The sequence below is a fragment of the Ictalurus furcatus genome, chromosome 2 (genome assembly GCF_023375685.1).
Source record: "Ictalurus furcatus strain D&B chromosome 2, Billie_1.0, whole genome shotgun sequence".
Taxonomy (NCBI): Eukaryota; Metazoa; Chordata; class Actinopteri; order Siluriformes; family Ictaluridae; genus Ictalurus; species Ictalurus furcatus.
This window is the reverse complement of record NC_071256.1, coordinates 8708846-8730903: the sequence shown is the minus strand read 5'-3', so window position 1 is coordinate 8730903 and position 22058 is coordinate 8708846. Positions and strand designations below refer to the sequence as shown.

Below are 22058 nucleotides of genomic sequence, written 5' to 3'. Positions count from 1 at the left end.
CGTTTCTTCCTTTTTGTGTACATCTCATACTAAATAGTTTTAGATCTTCAAATGAAATACAACATAAAAGAAAGGCAACCTGAGAAAACACACAATACAGTTGTTTTTATTGAAGCCAAAAAAAAAAAAAAGTTATCCAACACCTATCATCCATGTGAAAGACTAAATGCCCCCTTAAACTTAAAATCTGTTTGTGGCACCTTTAGCAGCAATAACTGTGACCAAACATTTCCGTTAACTGGAGAGCAGTCTTTCACTTACTTCTAGGACTAGGACTTACTCCAATGCTTTGGATCATTGCCTTGCTACATAATCCAGTTGCGCTTGAGTTTCAATTTACAGACTGAAGACCTGAAGCAGCAAAGAATCCCCACAACATCACACTGCCACCACCATGCTTGACCGCAGACATGATGTTCTTTTTGTGGAATTCTGTGTTCGGTTTACGCCAGATGTAACTGGACCCTCATCAGTCCACAGAACATTCTCCCCAAAGGTTTCAGGATTATCAAGGTGTGTTTCGGCAAAATTCAGTCGAGCCTTCTGGGAAGGTTCACTACTGTGCTGAGATTTTCCATTTGGAGATAATGACTCTCACTGTGGTTCTTTGGAGTCCCAGAGCCTTTGAAATTGCTTTGTAACCCTTGATGTATTTCAATCACCTTCTTCCTCATCATTTCTGGAATTTCTTTCAACTTTGGCATAGTGTGTTACTAGTTAAGACCTTTAATCCATCTTCATGCTATTGAAAAAGTTCTATTTAAGCGTTGATTTGATTGAACAGGGTTTGCAGTAATCAGGCCTGGTTGTGTCTAGTCCACATTATCAATTAAAAATTGTATTTTTTGTGTTTACTCAGGTTGCCTTTGTTTTATCTTAGATTTTGTTTTAATTTCTGAAACTACTTAGTACGAGACAGACACAACAACAGAAGAAATCAGGATGGGGTAAATACTTTTTCACAACACTGTAGGTCTATCCAAGAACTGTCTTTTTGCAAGCAATTCAACAAAAAACCTGGGAGTGACTGGTTGCCATGCACTGGTTGCCAGTTGACTCCAGACTGACCTTGTGGTTGGAACCCATGTTTTCTGCCTAGTGTCCAAAATGGCAGCTAGGTTTTCTGCTCCTAGCAGTGTTACCTACTCTATTTCCCTATGTGTGACTGTGCTAATTCACAAGCTTAAATCTGTTATCACCTGCCACCATTCAATTAACCCACCTATGGTACTATTTGGACCAGGTGATGGTGAGTCAGTCATCAGATCAACTGTTCATCAATGAACGGGGGAAAGACACTTACTCGGAGCTCCCCTGTCTGAAACAGAATGATCCAATGATGATCATCATTATCTTGCTGATTGGCTGAACCTCCAAACACCTTCCTATGTCGTTCTGGTGATATTCTCTGCTCCAGTGGTTCAGAGGGGTGAAATAGAATACTAGTATACCAGTACAACTGGGGTTCTTTGGATAACACTGGATAACCGCTATGGTCCCCTGTCATTCGGGAACCAGCACAGATCTAGCAGGAACTTCCCAATAAGGTCCAGAAGAAACAATGGCCAAATGACAATTTGATAGCTATTTCTATCAAATACATCATCATATGGTCTTTCTGTATCTTTGTTACAGGTCTCGGCATGCATGCACACAGAATGTACAAAGATGTACGTGTATATTTTTCAGCACTGGCTATTTTCCAGTGTTCGTACAACCACAGTTGCACATGTACCTGGTGTTCCACTGTGTGAAAGTGAAAATGAAAAGAAAAATAAAACATTTCAGAGGAGGAAAAGACAATAGCCAAAGCGGAAATGACGAATCAAAGTAGGGTAGATGTGTTACAGCAGGGACTGTTTACTCTAACATTCTCTACTCGGTTGGCTAATCTGTGTATTCCAGTGAAAATGCCTGTGTGTGTGTGCGTGCGTGCATATGTATATACGGTACTTCTCTTCCACATGTGCTTACGACTAAAATTAAATGTGAGAACCAAGGAGAGGGCTTATCTGAGGTGACATGTACATATGGAATATGGATGACTCACTACTTATGAGAGAGAGTGTGTGTGTGTGTGTGTGTGTGTGGAGAGCGAAGAAAGTAGGTCAGTGCATTGCCAAGGTTGCACACAGGCACATTTTGTGGATCAGGTGCTGCGTGGGGTTGCTGTAGAAACAGGAGGTTACATCAGCTCCACCAAGGCCTTGTTCAGGAGAAACTATCACTCACCCAGACCTACCACATCTACTCACACATCACACCTTCTCTGGTAATTACCACAAATTCCACAAACTCCATCTTATACTACCAAATAAGCTACTATAAACACATTGTTATTCATGTTCTTCCCTCTAACACTTTCATAGAAAACACTTAAAGCTCTCCAAACTTCCATTCATCCATCCATCCTCTTCCACTTATCCAGGTCCAGGTCACAAGGGCAGCAGTCTAAGCAGAAATGCCCAGACCTCCCTCTCCCTAGCCACCTCCTAACACGGACAATGAATAACTAAAGCATAAAGAATTCACAGGATCATATTACAGTAGCGTCTCATTGTAATGTTATTATTTCAGGTTTTCATAACAAGGCCAGTGTTTTTGTTGATACAAGTTAATATATAAAAAGGTGGGAATATCTGGGTTAATCTTTGCATTTTCTTGTCAACTAAAATGTTGTTGACTAATATTCATATAATTCCATTTTAGTCAGAGTAAAAGTGACTAAAATTAATTAATATGACAAGACAAATTACTGACTAAACGTAAAGCAGGGCTCTACAGTAACAATTTCTTTTAGAAGCACTTGTGCTCCTAATTACAAAAATTTAGGAGCACAAGTCAAAAATTTAGGAGCACGGTTGAAGTTTAGTTTGTTTTTTTTGTTTTTTAAGAGATGGAAACTTTAACGTGCCACAATATAACACAAGAAGGCTTGAGAAAACTTGAGCTTGTCAATTATGACAGAATTTAGGAACATAGTGTGAGCCATGACCAATTAATTTACCTTCTGATAAACTACATTTAATATTTTCAGTTAATTTTACAGGCTGTATGCAAAAAAACAACAACCGTTAACCTGTTCCACTTTGTAAACAAATACAATAAACCTCAATGTTCAGTCTTTGAAGTCTGCTTCTCTTAAATATTGACGACAATATTCTTGATGACAGCTTGACATTTACAGACCACATCTCAACAACTGCACGGTCCTGTAGGTTCATCCTGTACAACATCAAGAAAATCCCACCCTACCTCACCGAACAGGCTACACAGATACTAGTCCAGGCTTTTGTTATCTCAAAACTGGACTACTGCAACTCACTACTTTCGGGCCTCCCAGCCAGCACCATCAAACCCCTTCAGATGATTCAGAATGCTGCAGCGCGCCTCGTCTTCAACCAGCCCAAGAGAACCCATGTCACACCCCTCTTCATCTCCCTCCACTGGCTTCCTGTAGCTGCCCGCATCAAATTCAAGGCCTTGATGCTCACCTACAAGACCTTGTCTGGTGCAGCACCCTCCTACCTCAACTCTCTCCTGAAGGCTTATGTTCCCTCGCGCAATCTGCGATAGATTAGCGACCAACGTTTAGTAGTTCCCACTCGGCGTGGCACAAGGTCCCTTTCCAGAACCTTCACACTAACTGTTCCTCAGTGGTGGAATGAACTTCCAACCTCAATCTGGACCGCAGAATCTCTCACCATCTTCAAAAAACAGCTAAAGACCCACCTCTTCCGTGAACTCCTAACCAACCCATAAAAAAAAAAAAAAAATTATTTCACTTACACCTCTACTCTGTGCACTTTGCTTCTTCTGGAACTCAATTAATGGATCTTGTATGGTAGCACTACTTGTATTGTTCTCTGCTTGATATATCACTTTGCTTGTATTTTTCTCATTTGTAAGTCGCTTTGGATAAAAGCATCTGCTAAGTGAATAAATGTAAATGTAAATATATTTAAAGCTACACTATTAGACATTTTCCACTGTCATGGTTCTGGGCTGGAGTCAGTTCTTGAACCGCTCTGCGTATATTGTGTATATATCTGAATAATCTCATATAGGATGTGATTGGGTGAGTTCATTTACCCATAAGATGCAAAGCGCTTTAGTGTAATGGTGTTCATTAGGGATGCACCGATCAGGATTTTTACGACTGATACCGATTCAGATACCAATCTCTTTTTGTTTAAGCTTTAATCAGGAGGTCTTTCATAAGCAGTTAAATGTAAGCTCTCTGCTCATGGTCAATAATAGCAATGAGAAATACTGTTGGTTAATTGATAAATAAACAAGCATAAAATATTTAGTATTTTATTTAAGTATATTTAAGTATTTTAAACAATAAAGAGTCCTAATTAAAAGTAGATTAACACAAGCATGATCCATATTAGGAAAAAGGCTAATAGCTTTCTAAGGAGATAGCGAACTAAGCTTAATGTCAAATTGATATAAAATACAACCCATAGTAATTAAACATTATTTAATTTCTCATTTTATTTATATTTTATGAAGTTATTCTAATATCTATTTTTTATATTAAATGATTTATTTAAAACTAAGCACATTTTCTGTCTTTACATTTTATTAGTTTTCTGTTTATCAGTTGTTCCTTTTAGATGGGTTTCCCCAGTACAGTGTTGCCCTGTCTACTAATAATAGTGTGTTATTTTAAGGGATTAAATCAAAACATGGAACCTGGAGTTGACTTTTCTGGTGATATCTGGCAACCGTGAGTTTAAATAAAGTGAATGCGCTATTAGAGTTATTGAATGGAGAGCAGCAGTGTACTGGTTAGTTTACAGACCTAACAGTTGCTACTCTTGATTATGACTGGTGAGGAATTGTTTAATAAAGAAGTTTGAATTAAACCCACCTTGTAGCGTTAACATTATTATTAATTTACCGCTGTCTCTACACAAGCAGGTCGCAGGTGCAGGTCATTTTGTGGGATCAATAAAAGATGGCGGTTTGAGAGAAGCAGATTATGTACAGAGTTACTCTTTTCATCATAATGGCTTCTTTGCAGTATTTAAACACTTGTTCGATTGGCTGAGGAGATGAAAAGCAGTGTGAAAGTAACTGTTGCGCGGTGTAGATGCATTTTGGAGTTTTAGTTTTTATTCAGATTGTATTATACAACTATGAACAGGTCACTCACACCGGTGCGACTAAATATTTTTTCACAGTCGCACAAAGTACTTTTCAGTCGCAAATGCGAGTGAAATGGTCGCACTGTAGAGCCCTGCAAAGGATATTTTCGTCAGAAGACAAAAGCTAATCTATTATATTAACGTTATACCAGTGGCATAAAATGGTCTTAAAATGACAATAATATCATTTATGGCAATTATTTCTGGGACAATACATCGTCCAACAAAAGTAGTTATCGTGACAGGCCTATGTCCAAGCTCATCACCCTGTCTCTAAGACTGAACCCAGACACCCTGTGAAGAAAGTTCATTCAAAGACAACATTGGAAAAAGATACTATTAGAGCAGCAACAACTAATCGATAAAATCAATAATAATCGATTATGAAAATCGTCAACAAATCTCATTATTGATTAGTTGGTCTCCTAATACAATACTGATTTCATACTACTGAAATTACATTAATTCATGTACTGAATCACCTTAAACAAATAAATTACTGCACATTACTTCAACACATCTATAGTTAAAATGCACTGCCTTCACATCACATTTAATCTGGAGACTGAACAGAAATATTCATTCTTGGCCAAATCTTGTTTTGGACTGAAAATGCAGATTTTCAGTCATTTGGACAGATCTAGTACACAACACAGGAAGGAGTCAGTGATGAGCAGTGTTAGTTGATCTCAACACCACTGGCAGTCTCAGGTGCTGAGGTAAAACACATCACTCATTCATTAGCTTTCTTTCATTAATTGTACTCATAGTAGAGCTCCATGACAGTCCTGGACTATACAACCTGTACTGTAGCTTGACTATTGTTTTTGTGCATCACTGTATGTTTTAAACACTAGCTAGGCTTAGTACAGTATAATGGATCAATCACTGCTGTTTCTGATGCTAAAACGAGTGTCTGTTTTCTGTACTCTCAGATTTTAAAATGGAGAATTACAGTAACATTTCACATAACTAAAGGTGGAAAAATAGTGGATTTTACCGATAATTAAGTTGGGCAGTACCTACCTGCCGATTTGTTTAATTAAATAAATATATAAATATTAATAAAATATTAAATCCGTGTGGATTTTTGCCAATGGCCGATAGTTCCAGCAATCGGTAAACAGTGAAGATTTATCAGCAAAACCGTCAATCATCAGTCGACCTCTACACATAATCACGTAAATCATGAAACAACGAAACGAAACAATGTGGTCCTAGAGGAACCTTGTTTTGTTTCACTGTGTACTGTATCAGCTGTATATGGTTGAAATGACAATAAAAGTCACTTGACTTGATCAGGTCATTCAGACTTACCTCGGACCAGAGGTGTCGCAAGGAGATCCTTTCCTTTTGCGTGACTCCGGGGTGACAGGGTCAAGGGCACTCTCTCCAGAGGCACTCATTTTGAGCTTATTACGCAAAGCTGTAGGAGAGAAAACTGTTCAGTTGATCAAATAAACAATCAACAAATCAACAGCAGCTTATTTACATAAGCTGAGGGTAGGAGACCAGTGTAGCTATGAATCAAAAAACAAATTGCACAACAGAAAAATAATCATCCAGCCAAATCAGGATGCATAATAAAAGGTCATGTTGTTGGGTTTTATTTTTTGCTTATAAAACAGAGGAAGGTGAGAGCACTGAAATCAGATGACTACATGCAACACACAGCATGAATCACTAACAAAAAGCCACTCTGATCTGATCCATGGCGCTGTCCAGCCACGAATGCTTCCAACCCATGCTTGTGGAATCTGTCCTCATCATGCTAATTTGTGAGCACTACATGTTAATGAAGAACCAGAGAAGAAGCACACCATCTGTGCAGCACTGGAAGGTAATTGGTGGGTTACATTCTCCACTGATACACAAAATGGGCTAGGAGGAGCTGGGACATTCCATTAAAAGCGAGAACAGCCTATTCCCTTTTTCAAACTTATCCTGCCTCATCCATATGTGGTAGCGTACATATGAGGCTCTGATTGCTGTTCTGAAAGTCTATAGAGTTCTCACTGACAGATATCCAGAAAGGAATGCTTGTGTTAAATGGGAGCAGGTTTCCTCTTCATAAATCAGCTGAACCACAAGAAACTGATGGTTGAGAGCTAGATGGATTTCCTTCTATGAGGCTGAAGAGGTGCTAAGGAGTGGACGTACTGTCAAAGAAACGTCTGAGGTGCTAAAAAAAAACCTTCCCTTTGTGCTGCAGAACCTTTTTTTAAATTATGTTTACATGCCTTTATGTAAAGATGCCTGAAAATGCCTATCAATTTTTATAATGTTTAGAACAACCCTCATTAATTAATCTTTTAGTAAACTTGTGTGTAAATGTTTTCATAAAGCAAACTGAATTACAAATTCTTTTGCAGAATGTGCAGTTTTTCTTTGGACGCGTGTGCATCGTGTGGATAAACACTTTGCACTTTCATAGAGCTGTAAGCATAAAAATGAGGAAAAAGCAGCAAAAGAAAAAGAACTTCTCAGTCAGAAGTGAACGTTTTTTTGACTCATGTCACGCCAGTAAAATTTTGTGCAGCATAACAGCATGTGAAAAAGCCAAAATCTGGAAACAAATTACAGATAAAGGTGTATGAATTAAGTGAGGTGAAAAGAAAATGGTCCGACATGAAAACAAAGGGAAAGTTCAGTTTACACTGAACCCAGGTGATCATGGACAGGGATCATGGAGGTTTAACTGCTTTTAGTGTCTAAAACACTAAAATGTCTCCTTAGAAAAGCTGGAAGGTGTGTCATAAGAAAAAATTCTTTCCGTGTTCAAGTCCTCCCTGGTAGTTCGTATTTATGAGTTCGGAAGTCGTAACTACAACGTCAGGTGCGTTCAGGTCATTTTGGTCGGAGCAAGATGGCGGTGTATCTTCTCTTAAATAGCTTTTAAAAAAAAAATACTGCAAGGTTTTTTTTAACTCTACTTGTAGAAAATGAAGAACAAAGAATGTGCATCAGCTGTGTTTTGCTTTTTTATGTTTTTAATCAACTTATGAAGCCACTGTAAACTTTATCATTTACATCGTGAATGTACAACGTTATTGTATTCTGTGCTGGAAATCAGCTTGTTTTATTGTAAATAAAAAGCCTGACAATAACTTGCTGCATAAACCAAACACATAACTGAAATCACCTTATGAGACGAGGAAACATTCAATTTAAGCAAATTTAACAGACGTTGCATCCATTGATTCCACTATGTTTTCTTTATGACGCCCCCGGCTCAGAAACTCCGCGCTCAAATAAAATCGCACTCTTAATATAATTCTGCTAAAAATCACTAACTTCTCCAAACACCAAAACAAACCCATCCTCTACACAGGAGGTTTCATCTTCAACGGTTCACAATAGTATTTGAATATCATATCACAACATGAATCAGTGTTAAACTGGAACACATCTAGTCATAAACAGATACCTGCACTCTGGAGAACTCACTCTTCCCCTGCAAAAAAAAACAGACGGAAGGAAGGGGGGGGGGGGACCTGAGACTTGTGCACCTGAGATGGTGTTAGGAAGCTGAGCTCAGGGAAAGGAAGGCGAGCTCTGGTTAATGAATCATTTTGGCAGCGTGGGCAGAGAGAGTGAGAGAGAGAGAGAGAGAGAGAGAGAGAGAGAGAGAGAGAGAGATGGGTCTCTCAATCCTGTAGAGCAAATTCTATCCTAATCATCTCATACACAAGGAGAATGAGAGACATGAGCAAGACTGTTTACACTCTCTACCGTGTTTACTGCGCAGCCATGCTGGTGAGATGTCACTTGCTGAACTCAGGGTTGAGGAGACAGTCTAGAGTTCCTGAGCAGGAATTCTGAGCAAACGGAGGTCGGGAAATACGAGTTACGGCCTTACATCAAAAGAGGCCCTCGTGGAGGCTCAGAGAGCGGAAAAGTAGCAGCAGAAAGGGAGGAGGAGGAGGAGGGGGTGGTGACATAGAGAGAGTGAGTTTCAAAACAGACGAATGCCATGCTCGAGCCGTCTCCCACCCCTTCCCTGCTGGAACCATTTGCTCAGAGGGAAGCCGAGCTCACTGCTTCCCAGAGAGAAAACTCATACTGCTCCTCCAGAAATACTACAATAACCTACCTGCTTACTCCTAATCACACCTCCATGTAAACAAATCCAACTTTACAAACAACTTTCAACCACTATTTCATCAAACGGCATAAAAAGTCAGAGCAACAACAAAGATTTTTTTCTTCAACTGAAAAAGACACGTTCGATTTAAAATTCCTCCGCCAACTTGTTCTCAGTGTGAAGGATGATATGATTTTATGTCATATTTGATTAGATACAGTGAAGATAAAAAAGTTTACACACCCCTGTTAAATTTGTGATAAAATCGTGGGAAAAGATCCGACACGGTTTATCTTGGTGTAGCCTGGGGTGTGTAAACTTTTTTGTTTTGTTTTTGTTTTCTTGATTGATATGAATTACAGCAGATTGTCTGCAGATTGGGCTCAAGATGTGACGTCATCACAACACGCAATCAGTCCTCTTCGATTCACGTGCATCGAACATGAGTACAGCTAAAAAGTCTCATGTACCTACAAACATCACTGCGAAAGACCGTGCAGAACTATTTCGTGCGATTGAGATTTCGCCAAATCAAGTAGCACAAAAAACTCTGCACGTTGCATCGCACATTTTGAAAAAAGTCGCAGCAAAATCGAGCACTGTTGGCCACAACAATCACAAAAAAACTCAAATCCTGTACGGACTAGTTTTTGGTCTTGAGTCTCGGGCACACTACACTCGCTGGCATCTTATCAATTTGAGGACGCGCCACCCAACGGCTCAAGCGGAAGCCCAGATACCTTCTACTCCAACCTGCCTGGTTGGACTCGTCTTTGGGATTGCTGTGTATCTGTGCATAATCACCACACCAAGTCTCAACGTGGTGCTCTAAGAGATTTGTGCGACTTGCAACTGGGTAACTAAGTAACTCACAACAGGGGAACAGAGTGGACTGAGATGCACACAGGGGTGCGAGCTAATTTTGAGTGTCATCATGCAAGGAGTTAAGAATAATGTTTTTAAGCATTTCTTGTAATGCTGGTACATATCAACTTAATCCCTAATAATTCACACAGTCTGCATGACATTAAAGTAGTGTCCTGGTCAGTCAGAACCTCTTGTGAAATACTTTTTACTCAGAATTTCCAACCTGCAAAAAAACCCCCAACAAAAACACCCAGTGATAAGCCACAAAGAAGATAAAGACAGGACAAATGGTTAAAATGCTGCTAGTACCTATCTTACGTTAGGCCTGAAAGCCTTGAATGGAAGATAGCAGTCCTTAGAAGAGACTGCAGCCTCGGACTTGTTGGTTGGGAAGTATTCCTCAAGTAGTTCACAAGCATTCTATCCAGAGCCAGTCCCCAACTTATTTAAATATAAATTCTTCCTAATGGTTTTCTACCAGGGACATTCCAACACTCAACTTCAGCTCTCAAATACTTCCTGTTTGAATACTGATATTAACACTCCAGGAGAACAGAAGACTCAAGGACTCACCTCCAAGGTGACCAAGGCCCTTCTAACCTAGTTTGGCTGGACAGCTACTCTAGGAAGAGTCCTGGTGGTTCTTTCATTTCTCAATGATGGTCGCCACTGTGCTCCTTAAAGCTTTAGAAATGGTTTTACATCCTCACCCAGAGGTGTACAGAGAGTTCCTTGGACTTCATGGCTTGTTTTTTGGTCTGACATGCACTTTGAATTGTGAGACATTATACACACAAATGTGTGTGTGTGTTTCTAAATAATGTCCAATCAGTTGAATTTGCCCCAGGTGGACTCCAGGCAAGTTCTCTGGATAATCAGAGCAAACAGGATTAACTTGAGTTTTCATCTGGGGTGCCTTAACCAAGTGTGTGAATACTTATCTAAATGAGATATTCCAGATTTTGACTTTTAATAAATTGTGTAAAAAAAAAAAGTGAAAGGGTCTGAATACTTTCCAAACCCTCTGTAACTACATAACACTGAATTCTATAAAGGATATTTGGATATCTTTGAATAAAACTGGGAAACTGTGCTGGAGTTGAAATCTTTCAAAGTACTGTAACATCATGTGATCTGCCTTGGCATGAATTCCAGTCGTATTTAACCACAATATGAATTCAGCACTCTGACAAGGAGGAATTTCAGCAATGTCAGCAAAGGGTGTACCTGAGAGCACAGTAAACATCAAGCTGAGCAACAATGCTGCTATATAATACTGAATAGAACACAAAGGACATGGGCTCTGATGGTATTTACTATGGCTGCACAATTAATCGAATATCAATCTCGATTATGATTTTGACGTTTAAAGTCCGTCCTCCGCTCATAGAAAACTCAGCTGCATCTCAAATCAAGTGCGTCCTAAACTTACTGCCAATCACCAAAGAGTGGCACAGGGATGACGTCATTTTGTAATGCCAAAACCCGGAAACGAGTTAACATTTGAGCCCTTCCGGTTCCATCCCAGTGTCAATGGGTTTTTTGAATGGGATTTTGGTTAAAAGCCTGAAATAAGGTCTGTGGTGAACACACGCTCAAAATATTTTCACTTTTTATTCTATGACATAAAATATGCCAGTAAAACCCCACTTATAATTTTTTTTTAAAAAAACCTTTTACGTGTATTGAAAAAGGCGGTTGCTAACTGTCACATAATGAGGATTTAGGACAAGGATGCAAGTGCAGATAAGACCTTTATTGAAGAGATGCAGACAAATCCAAAACGTGAGACAACAGCGTGGTCAAAAACAAGCAGAAGGTCAGGTGATCGACAAACAGGCATAAACAAGGCTAAACAAGAATCCAACAACGAGGTTGAGAACACGATCAAGACTATGACACGTGAAACTATGTACAAAAACTCATGGAAACAAACATGGAAAACTCACAGAATCCTTTGCGTCGAACAATGAGACACGAGGGGTTTAAATGTCAAACGTAATTAAGGGTGAACACAAAACAGCTGAGACTAATGATGACACATAAGGGAACAACCAGTGACAATACAGGGGCGGAGACAGGACAGAAATCATAACAAATGCACATGTAGATAGTAAACAAAGTCAATGTCACTAAAAGAGCACGCTGTGAGCTCCAGCACTTGTGCAAGGGGAAATCATGACACTAACATGTTGCTAAATGGGACTACAAACATTGGGGACATTAAACGTCATCACGCCGAACAGGAAAAAACTTTGCAGATAAACTGGTTCAGGTTTGCTGTGCACAGTTCCCCCAAAAAAACCTGGATGAAGATTCATCCACAGAGTAAATCCGTATTATGGAAAATGTTTTAAATCAAGTTGTGGGAAGCTTGGTGATGGTGACGTTGAAGTCAAGCGACCGTGGTGTAGTTCGTTTATAGTGTACGGTTAGCTGTTTATTTCTGCCGATTGTATTTAGGCTTCAAACTTCATAAAGGTTGTGTTCATTTGTGAAAATGATCTTGATGGACAAAATGTGTTAGTATTGTAAACTCTTTTTGATCACAGGTCTTATTTTTTGCAATAATCCAAAAGCCTATGTGAAAATCCTATAGGGTTTTTGTCGAGCATCAACCGGTGTGATGCTAACTTCCGGGTTCCCTGTTACAAAATGACGTCCTCCCTGCACCGTTGTATGGAGTGATTTGGCTGCGTATCTCCCCCTGTAAACACTGTTATTGCCTTTTCTACAGACACCTGAATGGTTTTCATTTGGTTGCATATTGTTATATTTGATGCATATTTTCATTTGGTTGATGGAATTTTTATTTTTTACTTCTCCTATATTTTTGGTACAATTTTATTTATATTTTGCTTCTACGAGATGATGCATTTTAAGGATCAGTCTAATTTGATGCAAAGATTTGTACATTAGCAGGAATGTAGCACAACATGGAGGTGAAAGCAGGTCTGTTTATTTAAATGTGAAAGTGCAATAAAAATATGCTGTCCCTAAAATCAATAAATAATCATGATCTCAATATTGATCAAAATAATCGTGATTATCATGTTGGCCATAATCGTGCAGCCCTAGTATCTACATGAACCTGAGAAAGTCTGGAGTCTCGAGTAGTCCAGAAAAGGATTGAGGAGCCGCACTAACATGGCGCTATAGAGGCAGCCAGCCAGGATGTGTCCGCTCAGGTGGTTTCCCAGCGACTCAACAAAAGAAATGCACATTTTAAAAATGCACCTGTGTGTCTTCATGGTGTATGCATATTTCTGACACTAATAACTCCATACGTACTACATACAGGCCACCTTATTTAAATAGAAAATTTGCACATGATGTATTCATTAAATTTACATCAATCCACTAGAAACGTCGCTTCTCTGACACGTCCTTTTAACCGCTGTCTACGTTTTAAAGTTCTGAGTTTGAACCTGAGTTTTATGCAGTTATCTAAGCAGCCAATCATGTGGCAGCAGCACGATACATCAAATCACGCAGATACAGGTCAAGAGCTTCATGTTCACATCAAACATCAGAATGAAAATAAAGTGCGAGCTCTGTGACTTTAACCATGGTTGTTGGTGCCAGATGGGCTGGTTTGAGTTTACACTGAATGGTGCAAAAAACAAAAAACATCCAGACTGAACAACCAAAGTTGTTGCATAATTGACATGACATTGTGGTGTACAACATTATGGTGTAATTAATAATCAGGTTTATTCAAAAGGGACTTGTAAGGGCTGACTTATGCTTCTAAGGCTTCTCAGGGACCATACCACAATTTACAAAAAAGGAGAGTTCATTGTTTCACTGCAGGAATAATAAACAGAATGTGACACGATTGTGATCAGTTATAAGCCAAATTAATCCTCACTGAAAGTCTCTGTATGCGTCACGGTTACCCATAATCCCCATCTCTGTATCACAACACAACTAGACATTAACACATAAGTATAAACCAAGTCTATAGATTCATTCGCTACCTACCAAACAACATAACACTTTGACACAAGCATGTCTGGCAAGTTAAATCATTGTGATTTTACAGAACTCCATATTTATATGGCTGTTTAAGGATTAGTTAATAAGGTTTATAATGTTAGCTGCTAGCAAGCTAGAGGTAGACTAGAAGCTATTCCTAGAAACCAATTAGGTAACGTGTGTAGTGAAAGTCTCAGTGAGTAAAATGAAGGTATACCTGTTCACTTGCACTCACTATTGTGCTTTCTGCATGTCTCTGCGCTTCTTTACGCCTCTCTGCGCTTCATTTTTATGCGTCTCTACGCTTCTTTACACATCTCTAAGTGTTTCTACGCATCTCTGCACTTTTTCAGCATCTCTACACGTGTCTATGCTTCTTTACGCATCTCTACGAGCCTCCATGCTTCTTTACACGTCTCTACGCGTCTCTGCTCTTCTTTATGCGTCTCTGCTCTTCTTAACGCATCTCTACAAGCCTCCATGTTTCTTTACATGTTTCTCTGCTCTTCTTCATGCGTCTCTATGCTTCTTTACACATCTCCGTGCTTCTCTACACATTTGTTGCTCTTTGTTTAAGAATCTCTGCGCTTCTTTATGTGTCTCTGCGCGTCTCTATGCGTCTCTGCATGTCTCTATGCGTCTCTGCGCTTCTTTATGTGTCTCTGCGTGTCTCTATGCTTCTTCAGGCGTCTCTGAGCTCCTTTTTTACACATCTCCATGTGTTTCTACGCATCTCTGCGCATTTTCCGCATCTCTTCTGCGCTTCTTTACGCACCTCCGCACTTCTCTGAGCATCTCCGCACTTCTTTACACATCCGTTGCCCTTTGTTTAAGCATCTCTGCTCATCTTTATGCGTCTCTGCGCATCTTTACACGCGTCTGACCTTTTTTTTAAGCATGTCTATGCTTCTTTACACATCTCAACGCTTCTTTATGCATCTCTACAGTGTACGATCTTCAACAAGCACAATACAGACATCTGAAAACATCATCAGTAGATATGCCGTTACTTAGTACATCTATAGCGTTTGATCCAGTTGAGACTGAGAACTGTACACAATAGGAGGAGATGTTGTATCGTAGCCTGATAGTGTTAACTTACGTGCTCATAGAGGGAAAGAGAGTGTTCTCTGTGGTCCACGGCACTGGCACTGGCCTTGTGTGATGGTGACAGACGAACAGAGATGTGGAGCAGAGGGGGCTACAGTGCCATGCCCTCGCTGTCATGCAGCACCATCCCACTGCAGCCGGCAGAAAACAATGGCACACTGAACACAACCTGCCAAAGAAACAAAGAAAGGTTTTATACTGTTTGAAATTGCGCTGAATGAAACGGCGAGGGATAAACAAGCATTAGAATGTTAATGAATATATTTTTATATATACTCTCCTTAAGTACAGTGATCTGTTTGGGTCCAAACAATTTGTGATTAGATCGTGATTAGATTATATTTACCCGAATAGTAATAAATGTACTAAATAATTCTCATCATCTGTGCACATACAGAGGCTTGATAAACACCGGCTGGCCCAGGCATGTGAAGGGAGTTTATCTGTTTATGTTTATTTCTATTTACTGTACTGTAATGAAAATGATAATATTACTGGATATTGTAAAACAAATCATACCCATTGAGAGTCACGCTGGGCCAAATGGGGAAAACTTCACACAGATTACTGAGCATGAGTTTTAAAAATACAGGATTTGGTGTGGCGGCCTGGGAAAACCCTCCGGATGGTTAAATTTTGATCATTTCTACCATATACACTGTAGTTCTTTAAACTACAGCCTTTCGTAAAGTGAAATATGGTGCCCTTTTGCATCTCATCTGCAGTCAGAAGTCAATTTATACCCCCAAATGTGAAAAATGCAAAAAATGCAAAAATGACACGAGCCGCATCAATAGCTACATTTCCATCCAAGGATTTTTTTTTACATAAAAAAGAACAATGCACATTGAAATGTTTACTGTTACAGCTGATCATGTTTACTGTTAGCAAATTATGGACATAATCTTTTTTCATTTAACCATGGCGCATAAATTCTATGTCGATAGTTCAAATAGTCTGGAAACAGTATTTGTCAAGAAAAATGGCATTCACACAAAAAAATGTGTCACATGACAGAATTGATCCATCCGTCAGGGGACGAAAAAGGGATGTGCATGCCATTAATGCAGTCCATTCTGTTGACTCGAATTCTTGTTATTACTGTCTATTATTATTGTTATTAGTGTCTTTATAATTTATCAGGTCATTTAAACAGATTAAAACTTTGCTCACACTCTTCTGTTTTGATGATGATATGATGGAGCATCTAAAATGTATCTAAATTCAAAAGGGAAAAGTGGGACTTTGGCTACTGTTTTTCAGGAAGAAATTGTCCTTTATATCTACACAATGCCCTCCACTAATATTGGCACCCTTAAAATCACAAAAATGCTCTCATGGATATCAAACAACCGTAAAACAAAACACATCACTGACTATGTTTACATGGACAGCAGTAATCTAATTATTGACTTTATTCTGAATAAGACAATATTGAGATTAAGGTATTTACATGAGTCGCTTTTAGAATATCCCTTTCATGTTCCTGTTTTACATGTTATAGAACATAGATTGATTAACGGCACACGTCATTACGTCCCCACACCACACCGTCCGACGTTCCCTCCAGAATTTCACGTATTGACATACAGTTCATCTTCGTTATGGTACCGTATACAGTTTTGGTTTTAATTTTACGAAAGCTTCAAGTGCAGTTAATTATTTGTCATGCTGTACGTGCAAATAGACGACCGCTTGAAGCCGTGGGCTGCGTCCAAAAACATACTTACATACAGAAATACATGTATTTTGGCTACAATATAGTAGGTAAGTACGCGGTTTTGGACGCAGCCGTGCTCTCTTGTTTGCCGTGAAACGGATGAGCACTGCCGTGTGTGTACATGTCCTGTTGGAAAATACAGTGAAAACTCCCACACGATGTTAACAGTGAGATTAAGGTGTGTACATGTCTGTGATACATGTCGATAATGCGACTAAAACAGGAATATTCCACGTCTTAATTAGATTTGTGTTTACTTTGAGTATGACTTTAGTCGGATTAAGGTAATCAGTAACCGCTGTTTACATGATAGTTTCTTAATCAGAGTATCGTCTTAATATCGGATTATTGTTGTCCATGTAAACTACTGACTGTTACACTCTAAACCAGTGGTCACAAACCCTCTTCCTACAGATCCACCTTCCTGTGGGTTTCATCTCCAACCAAAATCTAACACTTGTTTTAGCTGATCAAAACTAAAGGCAGTGATTAGATGGTCAGGTGTGCACCATTATGGTTGGACCATTAAGTCTTCAGGAAGGAAGATCTCCAGGAACAGAGTTGGTCACTAGTGCTGTAGATAATGTAGCCCCACTTATAAATAATTACATATAAAAAAAAAAACAGCTCTTTGGAATAATGATTACACTCACACCATCTGAAATGGACTAAACTGGAGGTATTCTGCACAGATGCAGAGCCTTCTTAACTTCTAAAGAAAGGTTCTTAACCCTAACCCTACATCAACATCTCTCCACCCTAATACAAGATAATAAACAATCATTTATCCTTAGGTAATACATTATCAAAGTTAACTAGGAACAAATCCACCACTGAAGCACAAATACCAACTGTATATAGAAGCGAGCACTTTTTTTTTAATAGTATTTTTCATTACAAATTGAAAATGGCCAAAAAGTATGTGCACCCCTGACCATCACACCCATATGACCCCAAGGATTCGAATAAGAAACTTGTACAGGATTCTAATCAGAATTTCTACCGTATTGTGGAACAATTTCTATAAGATTCCTCTAGGAACCTCAAGGTTCTTCCCCAAATTGTTGCCACTAATGCTGCGTTCACACCATGTCGTAATTACCGTGATAGTGAGATTCCAACTTGTAAATGGTGTTCACGTAGTCGTAGAACTCGTAATTACAACGTGTAAACTACGAAAAAAATTTTGAGTAATGTGTTTTCTGTTTATGAGACCAGTTACTGTGAAATAACTTGAAATGGAGAGAATAAAGTTTTTATTTGCATTTCTTTCAGAATTGTGGAATTAATTATTGTTCATTTAAAAGAAGGCATAAAAGGCAGAACTATCGGTATCGGCCGATATCACTCTGAATAATCGCTTATTGGTATCGGCTGAGAAATTTAGTATCGGTGCATCTCTATTAAGAAGTTATCTCGTAATATATCTGTGTAATGACTATTATTAGTTTTAATAATGAAAGATTAATCTGACAATAAATGAAAGACATACGATACATTTTAAGGTAGCTTGTATCAAATGGCTAATGTCGCATAATTCCTACAATCAGTAAACTAAGACAAAACATCTAAAGTAGGGCTGCACGATTATGGACAAAATGATAATCCCGATTATTTTGATCAATATTGAGATCTCGATTATTTATCACGATTATTCATTGATTTTAGTGACAACATATTTTTATTGTACTTTCACATTTTAAATAAACAGACCGCTGCTTTCACCTCCATGTTGTGCTACATTCCTGCTAATGTACAATTCTTTGCATCAAATTAGACTGATCCTTAAAGTGCATCATCTTGCAGAAGCAAAATATAAATAACATTGTACCCAAAATATAGGATAAGTAAAAATGCCATCAGCCATCAGCCAATTCAGGCGAATGCAGAAAATGCAATAACAGTGTTTACAGGGGGAGAGACGCAAGACAATTTCTTTTAGAAGATACAAAAAAATTTAGGAGCACAGTTGAAGTTTAGTGTTTTTTTTATTTTTTTAAAAGATGGTAGCATTAATGTGCCACAATATAACACACAAGTAGGCATGAGAAAACTTGAGCGTGTCAATTATGACAGTATTTAGGAACATAGTGCGTGATCAATAAAAGATGGCGGTTGTGAGATTGGGAAGTTCAGAGAAGCAGATGATGTTCAGCGTTATTCGTCATCATAATGGCTTCTCTGCAGTATTTCCACACTTGCTGAAATGAAAAGCAGTGTGAAAGTAACTGTTGCTCGATGTAGATGCATTTTGGACTTCCTGTAGTTTTTATTCCGATTGTATTATACAACTCCAAACAGGTCACTCGCACCGGTGCGAATAAATATTTATTCATAGTTGCAAACGCGAGTGAAATGGTCACACTGTAGAGCCCTGACTTTATCTGCAAAGTTTTTTCCTGTTCGGCGTGATGACGTTTAATGTCCTCGACAACCTCTGTAGTGCCATTTAGCATCGTGCTAGCTAGTGTCATGATTTCCCCTCGCGCAAGCGCTGGAGCTCGCAGAGAAACTGGCAGCTCGAGCGCTAACTCCGTTACCGGGTTTTGGCACTACAAAATGACGTCAGCCCTGCGCTGCTCTATGTGATTGGCTGTATTACCAAGTGTAGGAAACGCTTGATTTGAGTGAAGAAAACAGCGGAGTTTTCTATGAGTGGGGGACGAACTTTAAACGTCAATATCGCAGTCGATCATGTTCATTTAATCGTGGGCAGTCAAAATCGTAATCGTGATCGATATCTAATTAATTGTGCAGTCCTAATCTAAATGGTTATTTTTTTAAGACATTCAGGACAAAAACATGTGTGTGTGTGTGTGTGTGTGTGTGTGTGTGTGTGTGTGTGTAAAGACCAGTTTGAAATTGGAAGCAATATAAACAGTAGCACCAGGTTGGGAGTGCAAAGGCCATCACACAGCTCACCAGAGGCACAGCAAGCATGAACACATATGTTTCTCTACGCTAGATGTTCAGCTTTCCCAAACACCTCTGAGAAATCTGCTGAACATCACAACTTCTGTCCTGCATTTATAACATAAATTATACGCTCTTATACGCTCTGTAATATACTCTCGTATCCACAGACCCCGAGTGTACAGCTAATTGGAGCAGTCATGTTTATTACAGGCACCTTTCCCCGAATATATATATTTAATATGATAATATAATTAAATGCCACTTGTGTGTATGTTTGATTTTTTGATGTACGGTTGTAATGCTGCGTGTTCACACTGTGCTTCTCAAACTGGAATGCTCTTTGGATGTGTTATTTATAAGTATGTGTAGTGGAGAGTTCCCTTCCCATCTGATCCTTGTTTTTGTTTTTTATTTACTAGTCAGATATATAGTTGTTTCCAATAATATCCATGAAGCGTTGCCTGAATGGATTTAATCCAAAGCTTAATAACTTTAAATAGTCTTTAAATAATGTCGATTTGGGCCTAATGGGTCCTGTTGGAGAAAAGTTCAGAAAAAGAAAGCTCTAAGGCTCTAACAGATTCCTGTACACCTTTAAACACAGTCCTGTCTGAAAGTATTGGAACAGCAAGGCCAATTCTATTCTTTATGCTATACACTGAAGATATTTGTGTTTGAGATCAAAAGATGAATACGAGACGACAGATCAGAACTTCAGCTTTCATTTCCTCATTTCAACATCTAGACATCTTAAACAACTTAGCACATGGCACCTTTTGTTTGAACCTACCCATTTCTCCACATGATCAAAATGACTGATAGGTGTTTCCTGATGCTCAGGTGCATCCTGTTAAATTGATTGTTTAAACAATAAATAGCTCTGAACATCTACTCTTGGTTTGAGCTCTTGGACAGGAACGTTTTACACCATGTCCGAAATCAAATCTGTCAATATTAATGTTATCTCCTATTCTACTCTATAATCACTATATCGTCTAGGTGCTCATCAATGTCAAGTTTCCCCTCATCTGATCTGAACAATCAGCATGATACATTTTCAGTGTGTGTGTGTGTGTGTGTGTGTGTGTGTGTGTGTATAGCTGTTTCCGGGTCACTCAATCACAACACCGCTGTGACATACTGGCTGAACTGGAACTGCTGGTTAGATGTTGTTTTGAAACCGCATTCAAACACACACGGTTTAAGACGATCAGTGCTACATGTCAATACACACTTTAGTGCAGGAGCATGTGTTATGTAACACAGTGTGTATGGAGTGACAGCAGGAATGTGGGCTAAGCTACAGTTAGCTAGCCTGCTCTGTGTGTGTCTTTACTAAAAGCAAATTAATCCATCATATGACCCCGACTATTCTCGCCCGCTCTCTCTCTCTCTCTCACACACACACACACACACACACACACACCTACCTGCTCAGATGGAGAGATCAGTTCTAATGCAAATGTTTTGACAAGCCGCGAGTCCGAGTGCGTTACAGTTCTGAGTATTAATCCACGCGCTGTTAATCCCACACACCGCCGCGCGCGTGCAAAACACGGAAAGTTTTGTTTATTTGTTTGTTTTGCATGAGCACGCTTCAGCCAATAAGGTTGCGTGTGCTAGTTGAAGATGCTAACCAAGCTAGCGAAGTGTTAGCCGAGTTGCTATTTGAAATCCAGGACGCAGCTAATTTTCACTCCGCGTCCTGCACTAAAAACCGGAAGTGAAGAATAAATCCTGCGCTGGAAACTTCCCTGCGTCCCCCGCCGTGAGTCGTGAGGACGCTGTCAGCCCGAGCGAGGCCTTATTGGTGTGTTTTAACCCGCACAACGCTCGGTCTCTCTCTCTCTCTCCGCACCGCCATTTTCACCATTAAGCTACACAAACAAACAGCGAACCCGCTCACGTCACCTACATGATGCCTTCACCCCGCGCCGATCTACATCCCATGGTGCGCGCTCAACGTCCACGGCTCACATGGATTGTGGATCTGATCATCCGCGCAGTTCTTGCACGTTGCCGCGGCTCGTAGGATTCCAGGCGATGCGCGTGCACGAGAACCAGGGGACCGGAGCCTCCATGAAGTGCATTCACGAGCGAACGTTAATAACAGACAAAACAGTGACTGATCACGGAACAGTGTTAGCTTTCTGTTACATTCTACTCCTATAACCTCAAGATATATAAACTTACTGTGTGTGTGTATATATATATATATATATATATA

The 22058-nt window shown here is 39.4% G+C and overlaps 1 protein-coding gene across 2 annotated transcripts in view; it reads right to left on the bottom strand.

The window, feature by feature from the left end:
* Window positions 1–21695, bottom strand: part of ncoa1 (nuclear receptor coactivator 1) — a 49126-nt gene extending 27431 nt beyond the window's left edge. For both annotated transcript variants that reach the window (XM_053646552.1, XM_053646559.1), the window contains exons 1-3: window positions 21262–21695; window positions 15188–15364; window positions 6474–6582 (exon numbers count right to left, since the gene is read on the bottom strand). In XM_053646552.1, coding sequence (XP_053502527.1) covers window positions 6474–6562 — 89 coding nt within the window. In that variant the 5' untranslated portion in view covers window positions 6563–6582; window positions 15188–15364; window positions 21262–21695. The remainder of the gene's footprint in view (window positions 1–6473; window positions 6583–15187; window positions 15365–21261) is intronic.
* Window positions 21696–22058: the final 363 nt, after the last annotated feature.